The sequence below is a fragment of the Tyto alba genome, unplaced genomic scaffold (genome assembly GCF_018691265.1).
Source record: "Tyto alba isolate M040663 unplaced genomic scaffold, T.alba_DEE_v4.0 Super-Scaffold_9, whole genome shotgun sequence".
Lineage (NCBI taxonomy): Eukaryota > Metazoa > Chordata > Aves > Strigiformes > Tytonidae > Tyto > Tyto alba.
Window position 1 is genome coordinate 29,929,817 of NW_024881330.1, and position 17,112 is coordinate 29,946,928.

A 17,112-nucleotide genomic window follows, 5' to 3' on the forward strand; every position below is an offset into this window, starting at 1 on the left:
TGAATATGTTTTCTGCTCCATTGTATAAACAGTGATTAAAAAACATGAAAAAAATAAGATGATTTTACAATTAGTTACTTTAGCTATAGTACATTGCTTCAGGTCTGAGAGAAGATGAAAAAAGTATGAAAGAAGATTAAACACCAGGAGAAAAAAAGCAATAATAAGAGAACAGGCTGTTCTCCAAACTTGCTAATCTCTGAGCATGAGTGTGGTTATGGTATCTGGGCTTTTGTGGAAGAAAACAACATGAGTGATGTGATACCACATATCAGCTTCTGCAAGAGGAAAAGTAGAGTTGAGAAAAGGGATGCATCTCTACTACATGTAGGCTGATGTCACTGGCTTCCTCTAACAAAGAAAAAAAAAACAAGCTGAGAAAAGACTGTGTAAGTCTAAAGAATAATTTGAGGGGAGATAGGAACAAAAGTAAGTGCTAGTCCATAAGTCTATACATAGAATCATAGAATCATAGAATGGTTTGGGTTGGAAGGGATCTTAAAGATCATCTAGCTCCAACCCCCTAGTGGAAGGAACCACTAGACCAGGTTGCTCAAAGCCCCATCCAACCTGGCCTTGAACACTTCCAGGGAGGGGGCAGCTACAACCTCCGGGGAACCTGCTCCAGTGTCTCACCATTCTCACAGTAAAGAATTTCTTCCTTTTATCTAAATTAAATCTAAATCTAAATCTAAATTTACCCTCTTTTAGTTTAAAACCATTCCCCCTCATTGTATCCCTACACTCCCTAATAAAGAGTCTGTCCCCATCTTTCCTGTAGGTTCCCCTTAATTACTGGAAGGCCACTATAAGGTTTCCCTGGAGCCTTCTCTTTTCCAGGTTGAACAACCTCAATTCTCTCAGCCTATCTTCATAGGAGAGGTGCTCCAACCCCCTGATCATCTTCATGGCCCTCCTCTGTTAGAGCAGGTCCATACTTTAAAATAAATCCAGGTCAAGACCATAGTTTAAAAATTCTGGTGAAGGTTAATATAAACAAATGTGAGAAAAATGTAAGATTTAGGATATACTGATAAACTGAGAAGGAATATTGGCCATAGTGACTAGAGATAGATTTTAAAAGGGAATTATCACTATTTTTAAAATAGTGAAGGGGAAAAATAAAAAAAAAAAGTTTTTTTTGTCCTAGTTGTTAGTGGATTCACCACACAGATTATGAATAATATGACTAAATGAACAAAATAAGAGGACAAGTGTATATGATATATTTAGGTCTTCTGAACGTTTTCTGTCTGTGATTTGTCTTCAGAATCAAAGATTATCCTGAGTGTTAATTAAGGAACTGAGACACACTCCTATGCCTCGCCACTTTCCCTTGTCTAAACTTATCAGGTGGTGCATGTTCATTCTCTGGATCATCTGAAAAGGCAAACTGATGTCCTTGGCTGGCTCTCCCAACCTCTCTGACCTCACAGATTTGTTCTTTAAACATTGCTGGGACCAAACCGATTGCAGTTACACTGACATAATTCAGAAATGCAGAGCTGCATGTGTTGCCTTCCATCAGCAGATATTTTTTTTATATACTTATGATATTAGTAATTTCCTTGGAAGAAAACAAAAATCCAGACCAAGCTGAATCACTAGATATTCTGTAGCTTTGTATTTGTGCTTTTTAACATTTTTAATATAATTGAAAATGCTACTTAAGTTCTTGACACAAGCAAAATTTGTACTGTTTGCTGTGAATTTTAAGTGAGAATTTCAGACTAAATGATCATTTTTTATGCAAAGTAATGACTTCTTCAAGTGTGATCACTGAGAAGATTATTTTATGGAATGAATGTAAATAACATCCTATTGGACTTAAAATTATCTCTGTTTAAACATGCTTAGAAATGTTTTATGGAAGCTAGATCTTCTGTCAGTAGAAGATCTATGAAGCAACACTCATCTCAGATTCATTCCACTGCACTGAAATAAAATAGATTATTTCACGAAGGAATGTGATCAAAAGCATCAAGAAGATATATTTCTATAAAAATGAAGCACTTTCATTCAAAAGAAATATCACACTATGTAAGGTTAATATGATGTATTCATCAAAGGGCTACGTTCCATAAGCATATATTTTTTTTTTATTCAGTATGCAGAATAAAGTAATAAGTATAATAACAATTTAATGCAAATATAAAGTATTAGAAAATAATTGATCAAGATTATTTTCTGTTGTCTGGACTGTGTCTTTATGTCATGGTTTGAGCCCAGAGGGCAACTGAGCACCACACATCCACTCACTCATCCCTTCCCCCTCAGGAATGAGAAGGAGAAAATAAAGCAAAAGGCTCAGGAATCGAGATAAGGACAATGAGGGGTGACTCACCCATTTGGGTCACAGGCAAAAGACAGACTCATTAGGGGAAGAAAAATAACACCAGTTTAATTCAGATAATAACAACAACACTTAACAGACAGAATAGGACACTGAGAAGCATTACTACATCTTAAAAACACCTTCCCCCCATCTCTTCCTTCTTCCAGGGCTCAATTTTGCTCCTGATTTCTCTACTTATTCTCCTCCAACAGTGCAGGGGGACAGGGAATGGGTGGTATGATCAGTCCCGCTGCTTCTTCCTCCTCAAGGCAGGATGCACTCTTCGCATTCTTCTCCTGTTTTATGTGGTTCCCCTCTCATGGGAGACTGTCTTCCACAAACTTTCTCCAGTGTGAGTCCTTCTCATGGGAGGCAGTCATTCCCACGCTGCTCCAGCATGGATCACTCCTGCGTGTTGCAGTCCTCCCAGCACCTAATTACATCAGCAAGGGATTTGTCTTCCCTCAGAGTCCCGGCCTCCTTTAAGCTCAGCTGCCTGCTCTGGTGTAGGCTCCTCAACAGGCTGCAGGTTAGCCTCTGATTCACCACGGACCTCCATGGGTGTTGGTGGGTGGCCCTGCCATCTCACTACAGGATACAGGAGGAGTTTCTGTTCTGGCACACTTCCCCCCACTTCCTCCTCCTTCCTTCCACTGATCTTGGCGCTTGCCTAAGTGTCCTCCTCCCAACTCCTCCTCACAAGTCCCAACCCACTCTCAGGTTCCCCTGCTTAAATACATTCTTGCAGAGGTGCAGCTACAGTCACTAATTGGCTTGACCCTGGCCAGAGGTGGGTCTGACTTGGAGCTGGGGGAGCTTTTGAGAAGCTTTTCAGAGGGCACCACCACTGTAGCCCCCTCCCTGCTACCAAAAACTGCACCACAAAAACCCAGCACACTTTAGGCTATTGTAAGCCAGTAATAAAAATGGACACACAAATGTATTAAGAAAGAATAAAGAAGCAATCTGTTGGAAAACTAGGACAATATTCAATCAAGAAATATCCTTATACCTGCAGTTACTTTTATTATATGCCAGTAGGTTAAAGCATATTACTAATACACTGTCAATGGCACACTACAGCAGCAATTATGCAAAATAATGCAGTATTCAAATAGAATAGTAATGCTTGTTTGGCACAGAATTTGTTGAGTTTATATCATGCTTTCAAATGGGAGGAATGATCTCAAGAAGCCTCCTATCCTGGAAGAAGGGCCCACACTGCCCATTGCTGTGCCTTTCACACTTTCTCCTGAAATGAAAGGCACCCAGGAGTGCTCAGAAAAACAACTCAAAATAATGGACGGCTCTGTGGACTGAGAGGTAAACCAAACCACACCAAACTCTATAAATGATATCTTACAATAAACCTGAGAAGCAGAGAGCAAGTAGATAAAAACCGTAAGCAATTCTTTAAGCCTCTGCTATAAAATAAAACTGCAAAACCAAAGGAAATGCAAGATGTGTAGCATAATCCAATCAGTTTTGTGATGGAGATTATAAAAGTAAAATGTGTTGAGGAGATAGTATTTTTGTTAAAGTAAAATAAAACTTTGATATAAAAACATAATCATACACTGTAAATAAAAGAGCATCTCCTTCCAGTATATTAATATTAGACATTTAAATAAAATTATTTCCTCCAGAGGCCATGGGACTTATGAAACTGTAAAGTAAAGGCTGTTTAATATGGCTAATTAGTAGCATGTGAAATCAGGCATGCTGAATATACATTTCAATTGCATTACATGGAGAAGTGGTTGGAAACGGGAAATGACTCTGGTACCTAATAGGACACAGGGAGTGCTGAACTGTAAGCCTGACACTTCAGAGACCAACTTGGAAAGAACCTGCCATGAAAAAGACACCTTTGCCAGGGCCTCCGTGTGCTACAGACGGGCAGTGCTGTGGGAAATCAACCACCACTGGGTGGAAATCTGGCCAGCCAAGACAACATGGTGAGAGATTATTTCACTGAGTATTTCTTGGTTTTGTTAATCTGTCCACTATATCCATCCTGCTAATGACCTCACTCCGGGACATGCCTCAGTGGGATGGATCTCAGGTGAGGCAGCTTCATGCCCAGCCACCAATGGGAATTCTGGGAGGAGTAGGGCTTGAGGAATAATAAAGTATTCTTGTACCATTTCAGGTAAAAGTGATCTAATGACTTGGACACATAAGCAAATTACGTGGGTATAACACATCATAGGTATTGGTTGCTCTGTATTAATTACTCATTTGCATATCCAGCTATAAGTGTGATGCAGGTTTCTCGTCAAATATTGAATACTTTGAACAAGTTTGAAGCCTCAAGCAGTTCATAATAAATAAAACCATGCAACCCCGTGCAGCATTTCTACTTGCTTACTTTAAAACTGTTTTTAAATGTGTCTCAAATATCCCAAAATACTCCTTAAAATTCTGTAACAAAGGAGACTGAACAAACAATAGTTGTCATCCTTATTGCTATGTTCCATACAGTCACTGTTTTTCCATTGGACCTTAAGACAATTTCTTCTGGCCAAGTTACCTGAACATGCTTATGAAAACTCTACATATTGTAAGAGTCAAAACTTGTTTAAATGACTGTATAGCACATCTACTCTTTCGTCTTTATTTACTAAATTGGCAGTCCTGTCAGAGAAGGAAACTATATTACTTCAACTTAATTTGCTCCTGATTTTTTTTACCATCCTATTATCCTCTAGGTGGTGATAAATTGATTATTTAATAATTTGTTCTAGTAGCTTTCTGGAAATCAAAGCTGGGCTGACCTGATAATTTTATGGGTTTTTCTCCTTTTAGAAATAGGTATAAGACCTCCCCGTACCCACTGGTTTTCTACCTTACATGACCTCTATAAGTTTTTGAAAACAATCACTAATAGTCCACACACAGATTCAACTAGTTCTTTAAACACTCTAGGGTGAATCTCATCGTACCATTTCCATTGAATTCACTTATTCAGATACTGGTTAACCAATTCTTTTATTCCATACCCTCTGCTTAAAATTTATTTTCTTAAACAGCTGGTCAACTAAACTCTTTTGTTAAAGCAAAAGAAGCCTTTTCTAAATAATCTACTATCTGCTCTCCTTTCCCACGAAGTAACAGCAGTATAAAAAAACAGAAGTAGTTACTCTAATGACAATTTTTTTGTTGCCTTTTATACTATGTGCCTTAGCCTTTCTGATATCCTGTTAGATGATTCTCCTTTTCTACTCACTTCCAGTCGTGGGCTTTTGATTCTACATTTTGTACAATTCCTTTTCACTTTTCAGGATGTTAAAGAATATTTATGCTGTGATATTATTACTTTATTCTACTACTTCTGCTTCAGGAGAATTTTCTGTTGTACCTTAAGCACAGCCAGTGCAAGATTTTCTGCACTCCTTTTGTTCCTAAAATTTCTTTCCAAGATATCCTGCTTACCATTTGTTTGAGCTCATTGAAGTCTGTCCTTTCTGAAATCCGTTATCTTATTTCTACTGCTCTTAGTCCTCCTTTTTCGCAGTGTATTTTGTGGTAACTGAATTTTTAACCAATACCTCTCTTAGTCAACATCAACTCTAAAGTAAACACTTCCCTTTTAACTTTTTCCATCTTGTAGGTTGACCCTGGCCAGCAACTAAGCACACACTTACCATTGTCCCCTATCAGGATGAAGGCAAGAATAAAAAGAGCAAAAGTGAAAAACCTCATGGGTTAAGATAAATGTGTGTAATGAGGGAAGGAAAGAGGGAAAAAACCCCAAGTGGTGCAAAGGCAATCACCTCCCATCTCTGTCAAGCAGCCAAAACAGTGTCCAAGCAACAGGTACTTTGGAAGGAAAAATCTCCCCAGTTTTTATTTATGAGCAAGATCTTATATGATAAAGAATATCCTTTTGACCAGTTTGGGCCATCTGTCTCAGCTGTATTCCTTCCCAACCTGCTGTCCACCCCCAACCTATTCATTGGGAAGGCAGAACAGGAAAAAGAGAAAGCCTTGCGAATGTGCAAACACTGTTCAGCAACAGCCAAAACATCAGTGTGTTTTAATAATAAATCCAAAATACAGCACCATATGGGATTCTATGAAGAAAATTGACTCCATCCTACCCAGATCCAGTACAGTGTTTTGAAATAAGTAGATGTTCTTAATGTTGTCTTTATAAGCCTTTGATCTCCTCACATATTATTATGCCAAAAAGATACTGAATGAAGTTCTCCACTACCATCAGATGAAGGCTTCTGTGAGTTGCTCAAAAAAGGCTTTCATAATCTTCTAGAGTCTGTACTAGATCCATGAAAGGACATGACATAAGATCTTTTTTCTCTTTAAAGTTCCTTCAGAACTTTTCACAGGTCTCTGTCTTACCCCTGTCCTGTCTGTAGAACAAGTATTTATAAGAAACCATTCAGAAACTCAGAGATAGAAGTTCATATAAATGCCAGAAACCACAGAACATCTTCAAAAATCTTTTGAAATACTGACACAGGGACACAGTAGACCATAGCTACCAGCAACGCCAACAAGTTTACCAGCTTGCCGTTGAAAGTAATGATAAAACGGGGGTTGTCTTCTCCAAAAATAATATTTATATCACTTCAGCTAAGGACAACTATGTGATAAAACTTCACATTATTATTATGTAGCACACAGGCTTAGAGCTAAAATATACCTGGCTGTCTCATTCTGAGATCCCACCCTTGAACTTCCATCTGAAGCTTTCAGACCAGACCAGCCTTTTCTCAAAGTCCTGCTCAAGTGTGTCTGATTTCACTACTGATCTGTTGGTCTCAGAGCCAGTCTATGTGCATTTCATGCACAGTAGAAATCAATCCTAACTCCTTTCACGGATCTGGAGCATAAATTCTGTAGTACTTTTATGAGAAGGGAAGTTTATTGAGCAGAAATGCATGTGTGCATGTTTGTCTGTCTATTGCCCTCACAATCTGTAATGTTTCACTAAGCTTAATTGATTTGGAAAAAAAGGTGGGAGTTTCTTCATGTTTGTACAAGCTGTATGAAAAAAGGCACCTGGGAATAGGAGAAGGACACTATCAATACTCTCCTGAACACCCAAGGAAGAAGTCCAGTCTTGTTAGAAGTTGGTTTTCACCCTTGACACAAAAAATCAGTGAGAAACCTGTTCTGTTGCTGTGAAATTATTTGCTATTTCACTGATCCCTGCAAATAAAAAAGTCACAAGAACAAGGCCATAGCTAAGCAATAAAGCATAAAGATTAAAAATTGAAATAGCACTCAATTAACAAAAAAAAGAACAAAAAATTATTGATTGTAGTATTAGAAGTGAAGATGTTAATAAACACTTCACAAATCATCACACCAGTCTTTTGTCAGTAGACTTAGTAAATAACAGATTTATAATTTTATTGCATGCCTCATAATTTTGTTAAACATTCTACTTTTGTATGGGCCTAAAGTCTGCTGTTCTGCACCTCCACTTTCACTTCAGAAAAAGTAAAAGGAGGTGTGGATGGAAAATTAAATTACCAAAGCATAAACAAATAAATCAACATACATCTTCTTAATTCAATACATATTTAAATTCAAAGCTTGGACACCAGATAGCAATTGGGTGGGTTCTTACGGCACTTATTCACCAAGCACAACCCCAGTGGCTTTAGAATCCATGGAAAAATACATGTCCAAGGCAACTGTGTTCTTCTACTTCATCCTAAATACGTGTCACTGTCAAACATCTTTTCAAATAGCTTTTTGCTATAACAAGACTCTATGTGTAATACCTCTTCAATCTTAAAGCTGCAGCCCCTTCCTTTGGATTGTTCTTTCATTGGCAAATAACATCCATGTTGTGAACACTGAGGAGGCAGACACCAGCTTTTTGGCCTCAGTAAAACATAAGGTATTTCACCAAGAAATAAAATTCTGGTCCAACTGATTTAATCTATTGTTTTGAATGCCTGTATTATTATTTAAATGAGAGAAGTATTTTACTTTTTTACAGCAAACAGAGATTCTGGTGTTTGCTTCCAACCAAAAGAGGGGCATTGTGTGCATATTGTGATCATTGCATCTAAGTATCAGTCAGGCATTGGTTTTGCTAGGCTTACTCCTAGTTAGCCTAAGTTAGGTTTTTGGGACAGGCATCATATGAACAGTCTTCATCTCCAGAGGTTAGAACATTTTACTCTGGAATGAGTCATTGGATACAAATAGTGTCAGACACTACAATACTAGTTTTTTTTACTCACATTCAAAACATCTTTGTGTGTACAGAAGCTTGATTATATTTTGTATGAACATCAAAGTGTGAATGGAAAAAAAATTCATTTGCCTCATTCATGGGCTACACAGTGACATTGATAAATACATTTCAGGTTACCATAATTTTTCTAATAAAAATTGAATTCTAGTAAGTTAAGAAGAAATCTCACTTACCTGTAAAGTGCTGAAAGTGGCCGCTTGTTGCCAGGTTTTGGTCTGTATGGTTTTGGTTCTCCTGCCATATTGATATCTGAAAGCAAACATGTGATATTAGTAAGCCAAACATCTGGAAGTTAGAGTGAATTTGCAAAGGCACCTTCAAGACATTGAAAATGAGTAATAGACAGTGAAAATTGACAGCATATCTAAAACACCTATCTAGTTTTTACCACTTCTGAATTGATGCTATAAAACTTCCCTAAAAATTCTTACCTAATGCATGAGGATTTTAGACAAAATGTCAATTATTGGTAACAGAAAGAAATGACATTTTTTAAACATACATGAGTTTTCACTCATGAAGCTGAAGCCAGTAATACATTTCTATTACAGAAGGAGATTTTAATAGTAACTTAGATGTTGAGACAAACTATCATCACAAGTCAAATTCTGTTGTGGAGGACTATATAGGTACTGAAGAGTTCCCCTTTATGATTTAGGGAAATGCACACTAATATTTAACTGACACTTCACTATCCAATCAAAAAGAGACTTTCAAAAGCAAATAAGAGACTAATTTCTGCCCCAATTAAATTTTTTTAGTATTATTATTATTTTGAGTTCTGAATATAAAAACTCACTGGCTTTAAAAATTCTAAGGAGAAAGAGAAAATCCATTTTTGTACATGCATTATCTTATACAGGTACTTATAATTCTTAACAATGCCAAAAATCTTGTGCACACTTTTTGAAAGTTCACTTACATTATCTCAGTGTATTTATCCTTGAAATTTAAAAATATGTCAAGTTTATATAGACATTAGTCATGCTGATTCTCAAATTACTCACTTCTTTTGAATCATACTCAAAGATATACCAGGAAATACATGTCCATCATTTTGATTGCTTATAACAGTTACCTATGGAGAAAAAAGCACACACCCTTCTGTATAGAATATCTAGCCTGAGCTTAGAAAACTGTCTATATAAACACAAACCCATATTAAAAAACTCCCTTCCTCTGATTGAATGTTGCACAGTCGACATTACAGTAAATCACATGGATAAAGTAAAACTTCTGATTAGGAAACAAATTCCATGCCATCTGAGTGATTCTGCTGCTAAATTTCTCCACTGTTTCACTAATACACAAAAGAGTAACATTCAGCAAAATCATCAGAGTTATTTCTGTGTAAAATTGTTGTGACAGAACAACACATCCCATTTACCATGGAATTACCTTGGTGATCAAGACTTTCAAGTACGTGCCTGTTCTTGGTAAAGTCTATGTTTAACCTGAAATTGAGTGTAGTGGAGGGAAAAGAGAAGTAGAAAACTGAGGTGTAGAATGTAGAATGCTAAAAGCCAAGACATTTTTATTTAAGCTACTCTTGACATCAAAAGCTTCAGTAAAATCCTGAGACTTCCTGACTGGATACTTTTATTTCACACAAATTGGAAAAACTTACTGACTGGATACTTCTATTTCACACAAAGTGGAAAAAAATAATCCAGCTGACTTTTCTTAATAATCAGAAACATTGAAAATGTGTGAACCTTAATTTTTTTGACGGAAAAAATTTTTCCATTGGCAATTTCATACTTCAAACATTTAAAAGAAATTTAAACATATTTTCTATTTAATTTTTATATTTTGAGTTAAAAGAACATATGCTTAAAATTATACAAGGTCCTGAAATGAAAAGATTTTGTGTAGAACCATTTCAAAAAAAGTATACGTCATGGTTTGAGCCTTGTTGGCAACCTAACACCACACAGCCACTCTCTTTCCCTTCTCTTCCAGCAATAAGAAGGGACAGAGAGCCAGGCTTGGGGTTCAAGATAAGACTGGGATGGGGAGAAAATTCCCCTTTATGGTCACGAGCAAAAGGCAGACTCGTTAGGGGAAGAAAAAAAAGAACATACATTTATTACAGACACTAACAACACATAACAGAGTAGGACAGTGAGAAGCATTGCCACATCTTGAGAACACCTTCCCCCCACCCCTCCCTTCTTCCCGGGCTCAGTTCTGCTCCCAATATCTCTACCTCCTCCCCCCAGCAGCACAGGGGCAGGGAATGGGGGGTGCAGTCAGCGCTGCCATTTCTTACATCTTCAGTGGGGGGGAGCTTCTGGAACTTGTTCCCCCTGCTCCATCGTGGTCCCCCTCTCACAGCAGACAGTCCTCCACAAACTTTCTCCCACATGAGTCCCTCCCACGGGCCGCAGCATTCCCCACACTGCTCCGTCATGGGTCACCAACTTTCTCCAACTGGATTCTCTCCCACGGCTGCAGCCCTTCCCGAGCTGCTCCGGTGTGGGACTCCCCCGCATGCTGCAATCCTCCCAGCACTGAATTACAGCAGCGGGGATACCTTTTCCCATGAGACCCTGGCCTTCTTCGGGCACAGCAACTTGGTCATCCAGGCGAAAAACACAGGCCATAAATCAGTGTCTGCTCCACCGTAGATCTTCATGGGTGGCAGGAGGGCTGCCCTGCCATCTCACCACAAGATACAGGGGGGTCTCTGCTCCAGCACACCTCCCCTCTCCTTTCTTCCTCCGTTCCTCCACTGACCTTGGTGTTCATGCAGCTGCAGCAACTCCTCCTCACAAGTCCCCCTGCACGTCACCACGTCCCTTCTTAAATACGTTATCGCAGAGGCGCAGCCGATTGGCTCAATTTCCCAAACAGAAGTGGAGCTGGCTTGGAGCTGGGGGAGCTTCGAGAAGCTTCTCACAGGGGCCGCCCCTATAGCCCCCTCCCCTGCTACCAAAAAACTCCACCACTCACTCAAACCCTGGACAGTATAGTTTTTGGTAAAATTTTCTTCATATAAAGCATTTTGGAATTAAATCTGATTGTAGTTAATTTTGTAGGATCTGTATTACTCTTATATAATAGTTTTACATGAAATGTTAAATTTCTTGTTTTATTTGTGTCTCTGATGTTGAATGAATATTGGAGACAGTGTTCACACCTCCTTGAAATGCTTTTCTGTCCTTAATTCTAAGCAAGTGCTTTGTTAAATATAAATTAATCTTCCTCTTCCATGTTTGTTTAAAATTCAGCTATGATTCCTTATTTAAAGAAATATAAATTCTACTAATGTTGACCCAACAAAGTAAACGTCAGGTATTTCTGAAAGCCACTGAGGAATTTTGATAGCTGTGCTGCATTTCCATTGGCTCTTGGATATAACAGAATTGGAACAAAATTTTTATCCTGTGACCTTTATGATAATTAGACCTTTTCACACTATTTTAATATGTCAGCTTTAAGGTCATTGACTGTATTGACTTCCACTATCTCCTACTACAACTAGGTCAGATTTTAGGAAAAAAAAGTAGAGTTATAATCTGTTCTTGGGAAATACCTGAGGCTGTGGGATTTGTCTTCACGTATTTTCGTGTCTCTCATCTTCTCTTTTAGTGCTACAGCCCAGGTCACCATTCTTAGGCATATGAACACTAAAGGGCTTTAAAAAGTTTTTCACATCCTTCTGGGACAGATCAATACTATCTTGATGATTATTCTTGTAGACCTACATTTGCAGCTCTAGAACACCCACTTTTAACAAAGACAAGTAGTATTGAAGACTAAGGGCTATTTGTTATGTGTTCACTTTATTTTAATCAAATACTGTCAGAAAGGTAAATCTGTAAGAAAACACAGCTGTAAATCTGTTCAGAATCAGTTAAGAGTCCCTTGCACCTAAATAAATCTCTAAATGTACTAGCAGAAAACAGTGAACTATGATATACAGAAAGTAATAGTCAGAATTTCTCTTTAATACAGGAAATAGTTCATAGAAAAGTTGTGCACACGGGGCTTTTCTGTTAATATGAAAGTGATTGAATAGCTCTGCAAGTCCCCAAGCACCTTGTAGTAAGTTAAGAATGGATGTAGGAAATGGTTTGAAAAGTTAGAACAGATTTTCACCCTATTATTTTTCAGCACAGTCTACTCCAACCTCAATTTTCTAACTAAGGTTAGAACTGAACCTGTCAACATTTCACAGGATAGATTATTTCTAGCCTAAGTGGAATTCTTGTGAAATAACTCGTTCTCTTGCTTCATCCATCATTAGTTTCACAGCAGAGATTTACATCTACTAGGTCATAAACTGTGTCAAATAGATTTGTTGACTACAGCACAGAGATTTACCTGCACTAATGATTCCACCCCAAGGAATGCAAAGAGGTATCACTCCTTATGCTGCAAAATTAGCTACTGCACTTGTACATGAATATGAACCAGACAACTTGACAAAGGACACAGACATGCACATTGCTTCCTTGTGGGAATGGAGCAGCTCAGGGACTCTCACATTATTTTCTCTGCTCATATACTATAAATGTTCCTTTAAACATCAACTTTAAGACAAATTCAACACTGAAGTTCAAAATATTAAGGAATCACTGTCAATAGAAAGGTGACTGTGTAGACAACAGCACGTTGTAATGCAGCAGCCTGCTCTCTCTGTGCTTTTAAATCAAACGAGATTACTTTCTTTATTAAAAGAAATGCATCATAAGTTCTACCTATTCCTGTTAGCACAGCAGAGGTTAGTTAAGATATGACATCTAGATTTCATTCAAGGTTATGTGTCATTAGCAAATGTCCTGGGTTGAGTGAGTGGTGGAGTTTTTTGGTGGCAGGGGAGGGGGCTATCGGTGCAGCCCCTGTAAGAAGCTTCTCGAAGCTCCCCCAGCTCCACGTCAGCTCCACTTCTGTTTGGGAAATTGAGCCAATCGGCTGCGCCTCTGTGATAACGTATTTAAGAAGGGACGTGGTGACGGGCAGGGGGACTTGTGAGGAGGAGTTGCTGCAGCTGCATGAACACCAAGGTCAGTGGAGGAACGGAGGAAGAAAGGAGGGGGGAGGTGTGCCAGAGCAGAGACCCCCCTGTATCCTGTGGTGAGATGGAAGGGCGGCCCCCTCTGCCACCTATGAAGATCTACAGTGGAGCAGACATTGATTTATGGCCTGTGGCTCCTGCTCCACTAATGAAGGTTCTGTGCCCGAAGAAGGCCGGGGTCTCATGGGAAAAGGCAGCCCCGCTGCTGTAATTCAGTGCTGGGAGGATTGCAGCATGCGGGGGAGTCCCACGCCGGAGCAGCTCGGGAAGGGCTGCAGCCGTGGGAGAGAATCCAGTCGGAGGAAGTTAGTGACCCATGACGGAGCAGTGTGGGGAATGCTGCGGCCCATGGGAGGAACTCGTGTGGGAGAAAGTTTGTGGAGGACTGTCTGCTGTGAGAGGGGGACCACGATGGAGCAGGGGGAACAAGTTCCGGACACTCCCCTCACCGAAGATGAAGGAAGAAATGGCAGCGCTGACTGCACCCCCCATTCCCTGCCCCTGCGCCACTGGGGGAGGAGGTAGAGATATCGGAAGCAGAACTGAGCCCGGAAAGAAGGGAGGGGTGGGGGGAAGGTGTTCTCAAGATGTGGCAATGCTTCTCACTGTCCTACTCTGTTATGTGTTGTTAGTGTCTGTAATAAATGTATGTTCTTTTTTTTTTTTTTCCCCTAATGAGTCTGCCTTTTGCTCGTGACCATAAAGGGGAATTTTCTCCCCATCCCAGTCTTATCTTGAACCCCAAGCCTGGCTCTCTGTCCCTTCTCATTGCCAGAGGGGAAGGGAGAAAGAGCTGCTGCATTGTGGTTGGCTGCAAACCAGGCCTAAACCACGACAGCAAAATATATCTCATTTTGAACATGGTATTTTTACTATCAATTAGTGAGAAAAAAAAGAATATGCAAACTATTTAGAGAGACAAGTGATTGTGTTTGGTGGCTGCATTTGGTGGTCTGAAAGAGCAACACAACACAGCATGATCTACCTTTCTCCTAACACCATTTCTTACCACTGCTTGCCTACCTCCTCTAGGCAGTAATGACCAAGGAGACTCGTGCATTAGACTCCCATTTTTGGAGAAGCAATATCAGCTATCCTTGAGGCTTTGCTCATAGTTTCACTGCCAAAGCAATCTGAGAATCTGGTCTTTAAGACAATAGTTGCCTTTAAACAAGCTTTGTAAGTGTAAGCAATGATACCTAAAGGGTATTCATACTCTAGAAATATTTCGGTACTTCTCAGTATACCTGCACTTCAGATTATTTTAAAAGTTTTATTAAAAAAAAAAAAAAAAACAACAACAAAACAGAACAAAAAATTAAAAACCAAAACAAAAACCAATCACCCATTTTAGTTCACAAAGACAAATGCTATAAACTAGAAGCTTCAACAGGCACTCGCTCAACCCATGAAAACTGTGACTTCGAGGCTTTTTGCTGCAAATCCAGTACCTGATTCTCAGGCTACATCTATAGTATAAAATTAAATAGTGCCCTTTGCAGTCTCTAGTACTTAGTTATCTATCTCATGTATTAAATTGTTAGAGTGGTTTCTGGCATGACTTTTAATCCCAGTTAACAAGTACTCTCCCAAGCAATTTCTAGACATCAGTAGAGAATTGACAACTAGGGACCATTGTTGATTGGCATTTTAATTGTGATCACTCTGCTTTAAAGGGTAAGACCCAGTGAAAGAGAACAGTTCCAAGTACTTATAATTACGCATTACTGATAGAACTTCTGAGTGTGGGCTCAGTGTCGGAAAGACTGGGAATCAAGACCTGGAGCTAAGAAAATGCTAAGGGCCTCTGTAGCTCAACAGCTAATTTTCTAAGACATGTTTCATCAGATGCTCTTACACCCTTTCTTGCGAATGGTTGCATAAACTGAGACATTCCTTGTAAAAACCCACAGTTACTTGACTTAAAATTTTGGATGAAAAGGGTGTACTTATATACTTCCAGACCAGCTCTGCTTTAAAACAAATTTTAATGGAAAAAAATGAAATTAAAAATAACATACAAAGAAAGAATTTACACAAAGAATGTACAATTTCTCTCCAGACAGAGATATGGATATAGGGATATCAGGATGCATTTTCTCCTTTTCAGATGACCCTAAGTATGTGGGACAGAAGAGAAAGACCAAGAGGTAGATGTAATTCATAGAATGCCTCTAGTCATGTAATTTATAGTATAAGTGAACACCAGCAAAGCTAAAGCTAATCTGTCTTTCTTTTATATTCTTCCATCTACCAGTCTTATAAATCACCCTGCTGTGTACTAAAGGAATTTTAATGAAGTTATATGACATTTCTCACAACATAGACTTCCTTTTTTCTTTATATTTTACATTAATTACATGTTATCTCCTCCATTTTCCCTGTCTCTAGCATGTGAAAAGTGAAGAGGACAGTTCTCTGTTCTGTTCAATTCTGTGCCCAAATTGCACAGCTGTAAAGAAGAAACTTCCCAGAAAATTGAACACAAACTCAAATTAACTTTCAAGGATACTAAAATATTAAATGAAGACCTGGGTCACACATTTTCCTTTTCCATAATGGTTTTAAAAATAATTTGCTTGTAGGGCTTTCAGCTGCATTTGGATTTTCTCTTAACATTGAAGTAATTGGAAGCCTTTTTTTGTACAAAGATGACAGCTATTGTTAATGCTTCATACAGAAGGAGCTGCTTGTTGAATAGTATATGAAATTGCTTTGTTCAACCATCTCTTCTTTCATTAAATACTGATAAAACGAAATGAGGCTATAGGATTATATAAGCTATCATTCTTAACACCATTCGGTAACAGAAGTGTCAGGAGTTGTCTTGCTGGAAAGTCTCTTTCTGTTCTCCATGGAACTGGGTTGCTGTGAGGACAGATGACAGCTAAAAGGGGAAATCCTGTCCTGTCTATACGCCTGTCACAACCCCTTCCTTCAGGGTTCTGGTGACAGCAGTCTCTGCCTTAGACACCAAACAGATGACAACATGCTTCACAGCTGACATGGAAAACTGGCCTGCCTTGTTTTTTGTCTGCTTGCTGCCAACCCTGCACCTCCCACCCCAAGTAATGGCATAGTCACTGGGCAGACCTTCCTGGCCCCATTAGATGTGTGACCAACCAGCAGCGGTCCATGTCATGCCCAGTGAGAGGCATCACTTCTGCCTGGAGAAGGGGAGAATGCTAATTTGTGGCGTCTTGAAGACTGCTCATGGATTCCACCATGATTGCAGAGTCTGCGGCTGAAACCTGACAAACTGCTTCTCTGGCGGTGCTTGAAACCCTGTAGATCAAGTACTGTGATGGGGCAAGAGTCACACGGGGGGAAAATGGAGTATTGGGCTTCAGGGGAAGGGACATCACTGAGAATTGAGCATGTCTTGTGAAGGGCTTCTTATAGGAAGGAAACCCTGTTGCTGGACATCCTCTCCACTTCTCCTCCTCAGCATCAGGCTTGTGGCTTCCTCTACAGGAAGATCCATGCTGCTGTTTTGAAGGTGCAAGAGATTCAGAC

The 17,112-nt window shown here is 39.3% G+C and overlaps 1 protein-coding gene across 9 annotated transcripts in view; it reads right to left on the reverse strand.

The window, feature by feature from the left end:
- The window catches only part of RALYL (RALY RNA binding protein like), a 392,259-nt gene that overhangs the window by 70,897 nt on the left and 304,250 nt on the right, over positions 1 to 17,112 (reverse strand). For all 9 annotated transcript variants that reach the window (XM_042785888.1, XM_042785890.1, XM_042785889.1 and 6 more), the window contains one exon: positions 8,747 to 8,822. In XM_042785888.1, coding sequence (XP_042641822.1) covers positions 8,747 to 8,822 — 76 coding nt within the window. The remainder of the gene's footprint in view (positions 1 to 8,746; positions 8,823 to 17,112) is intronic.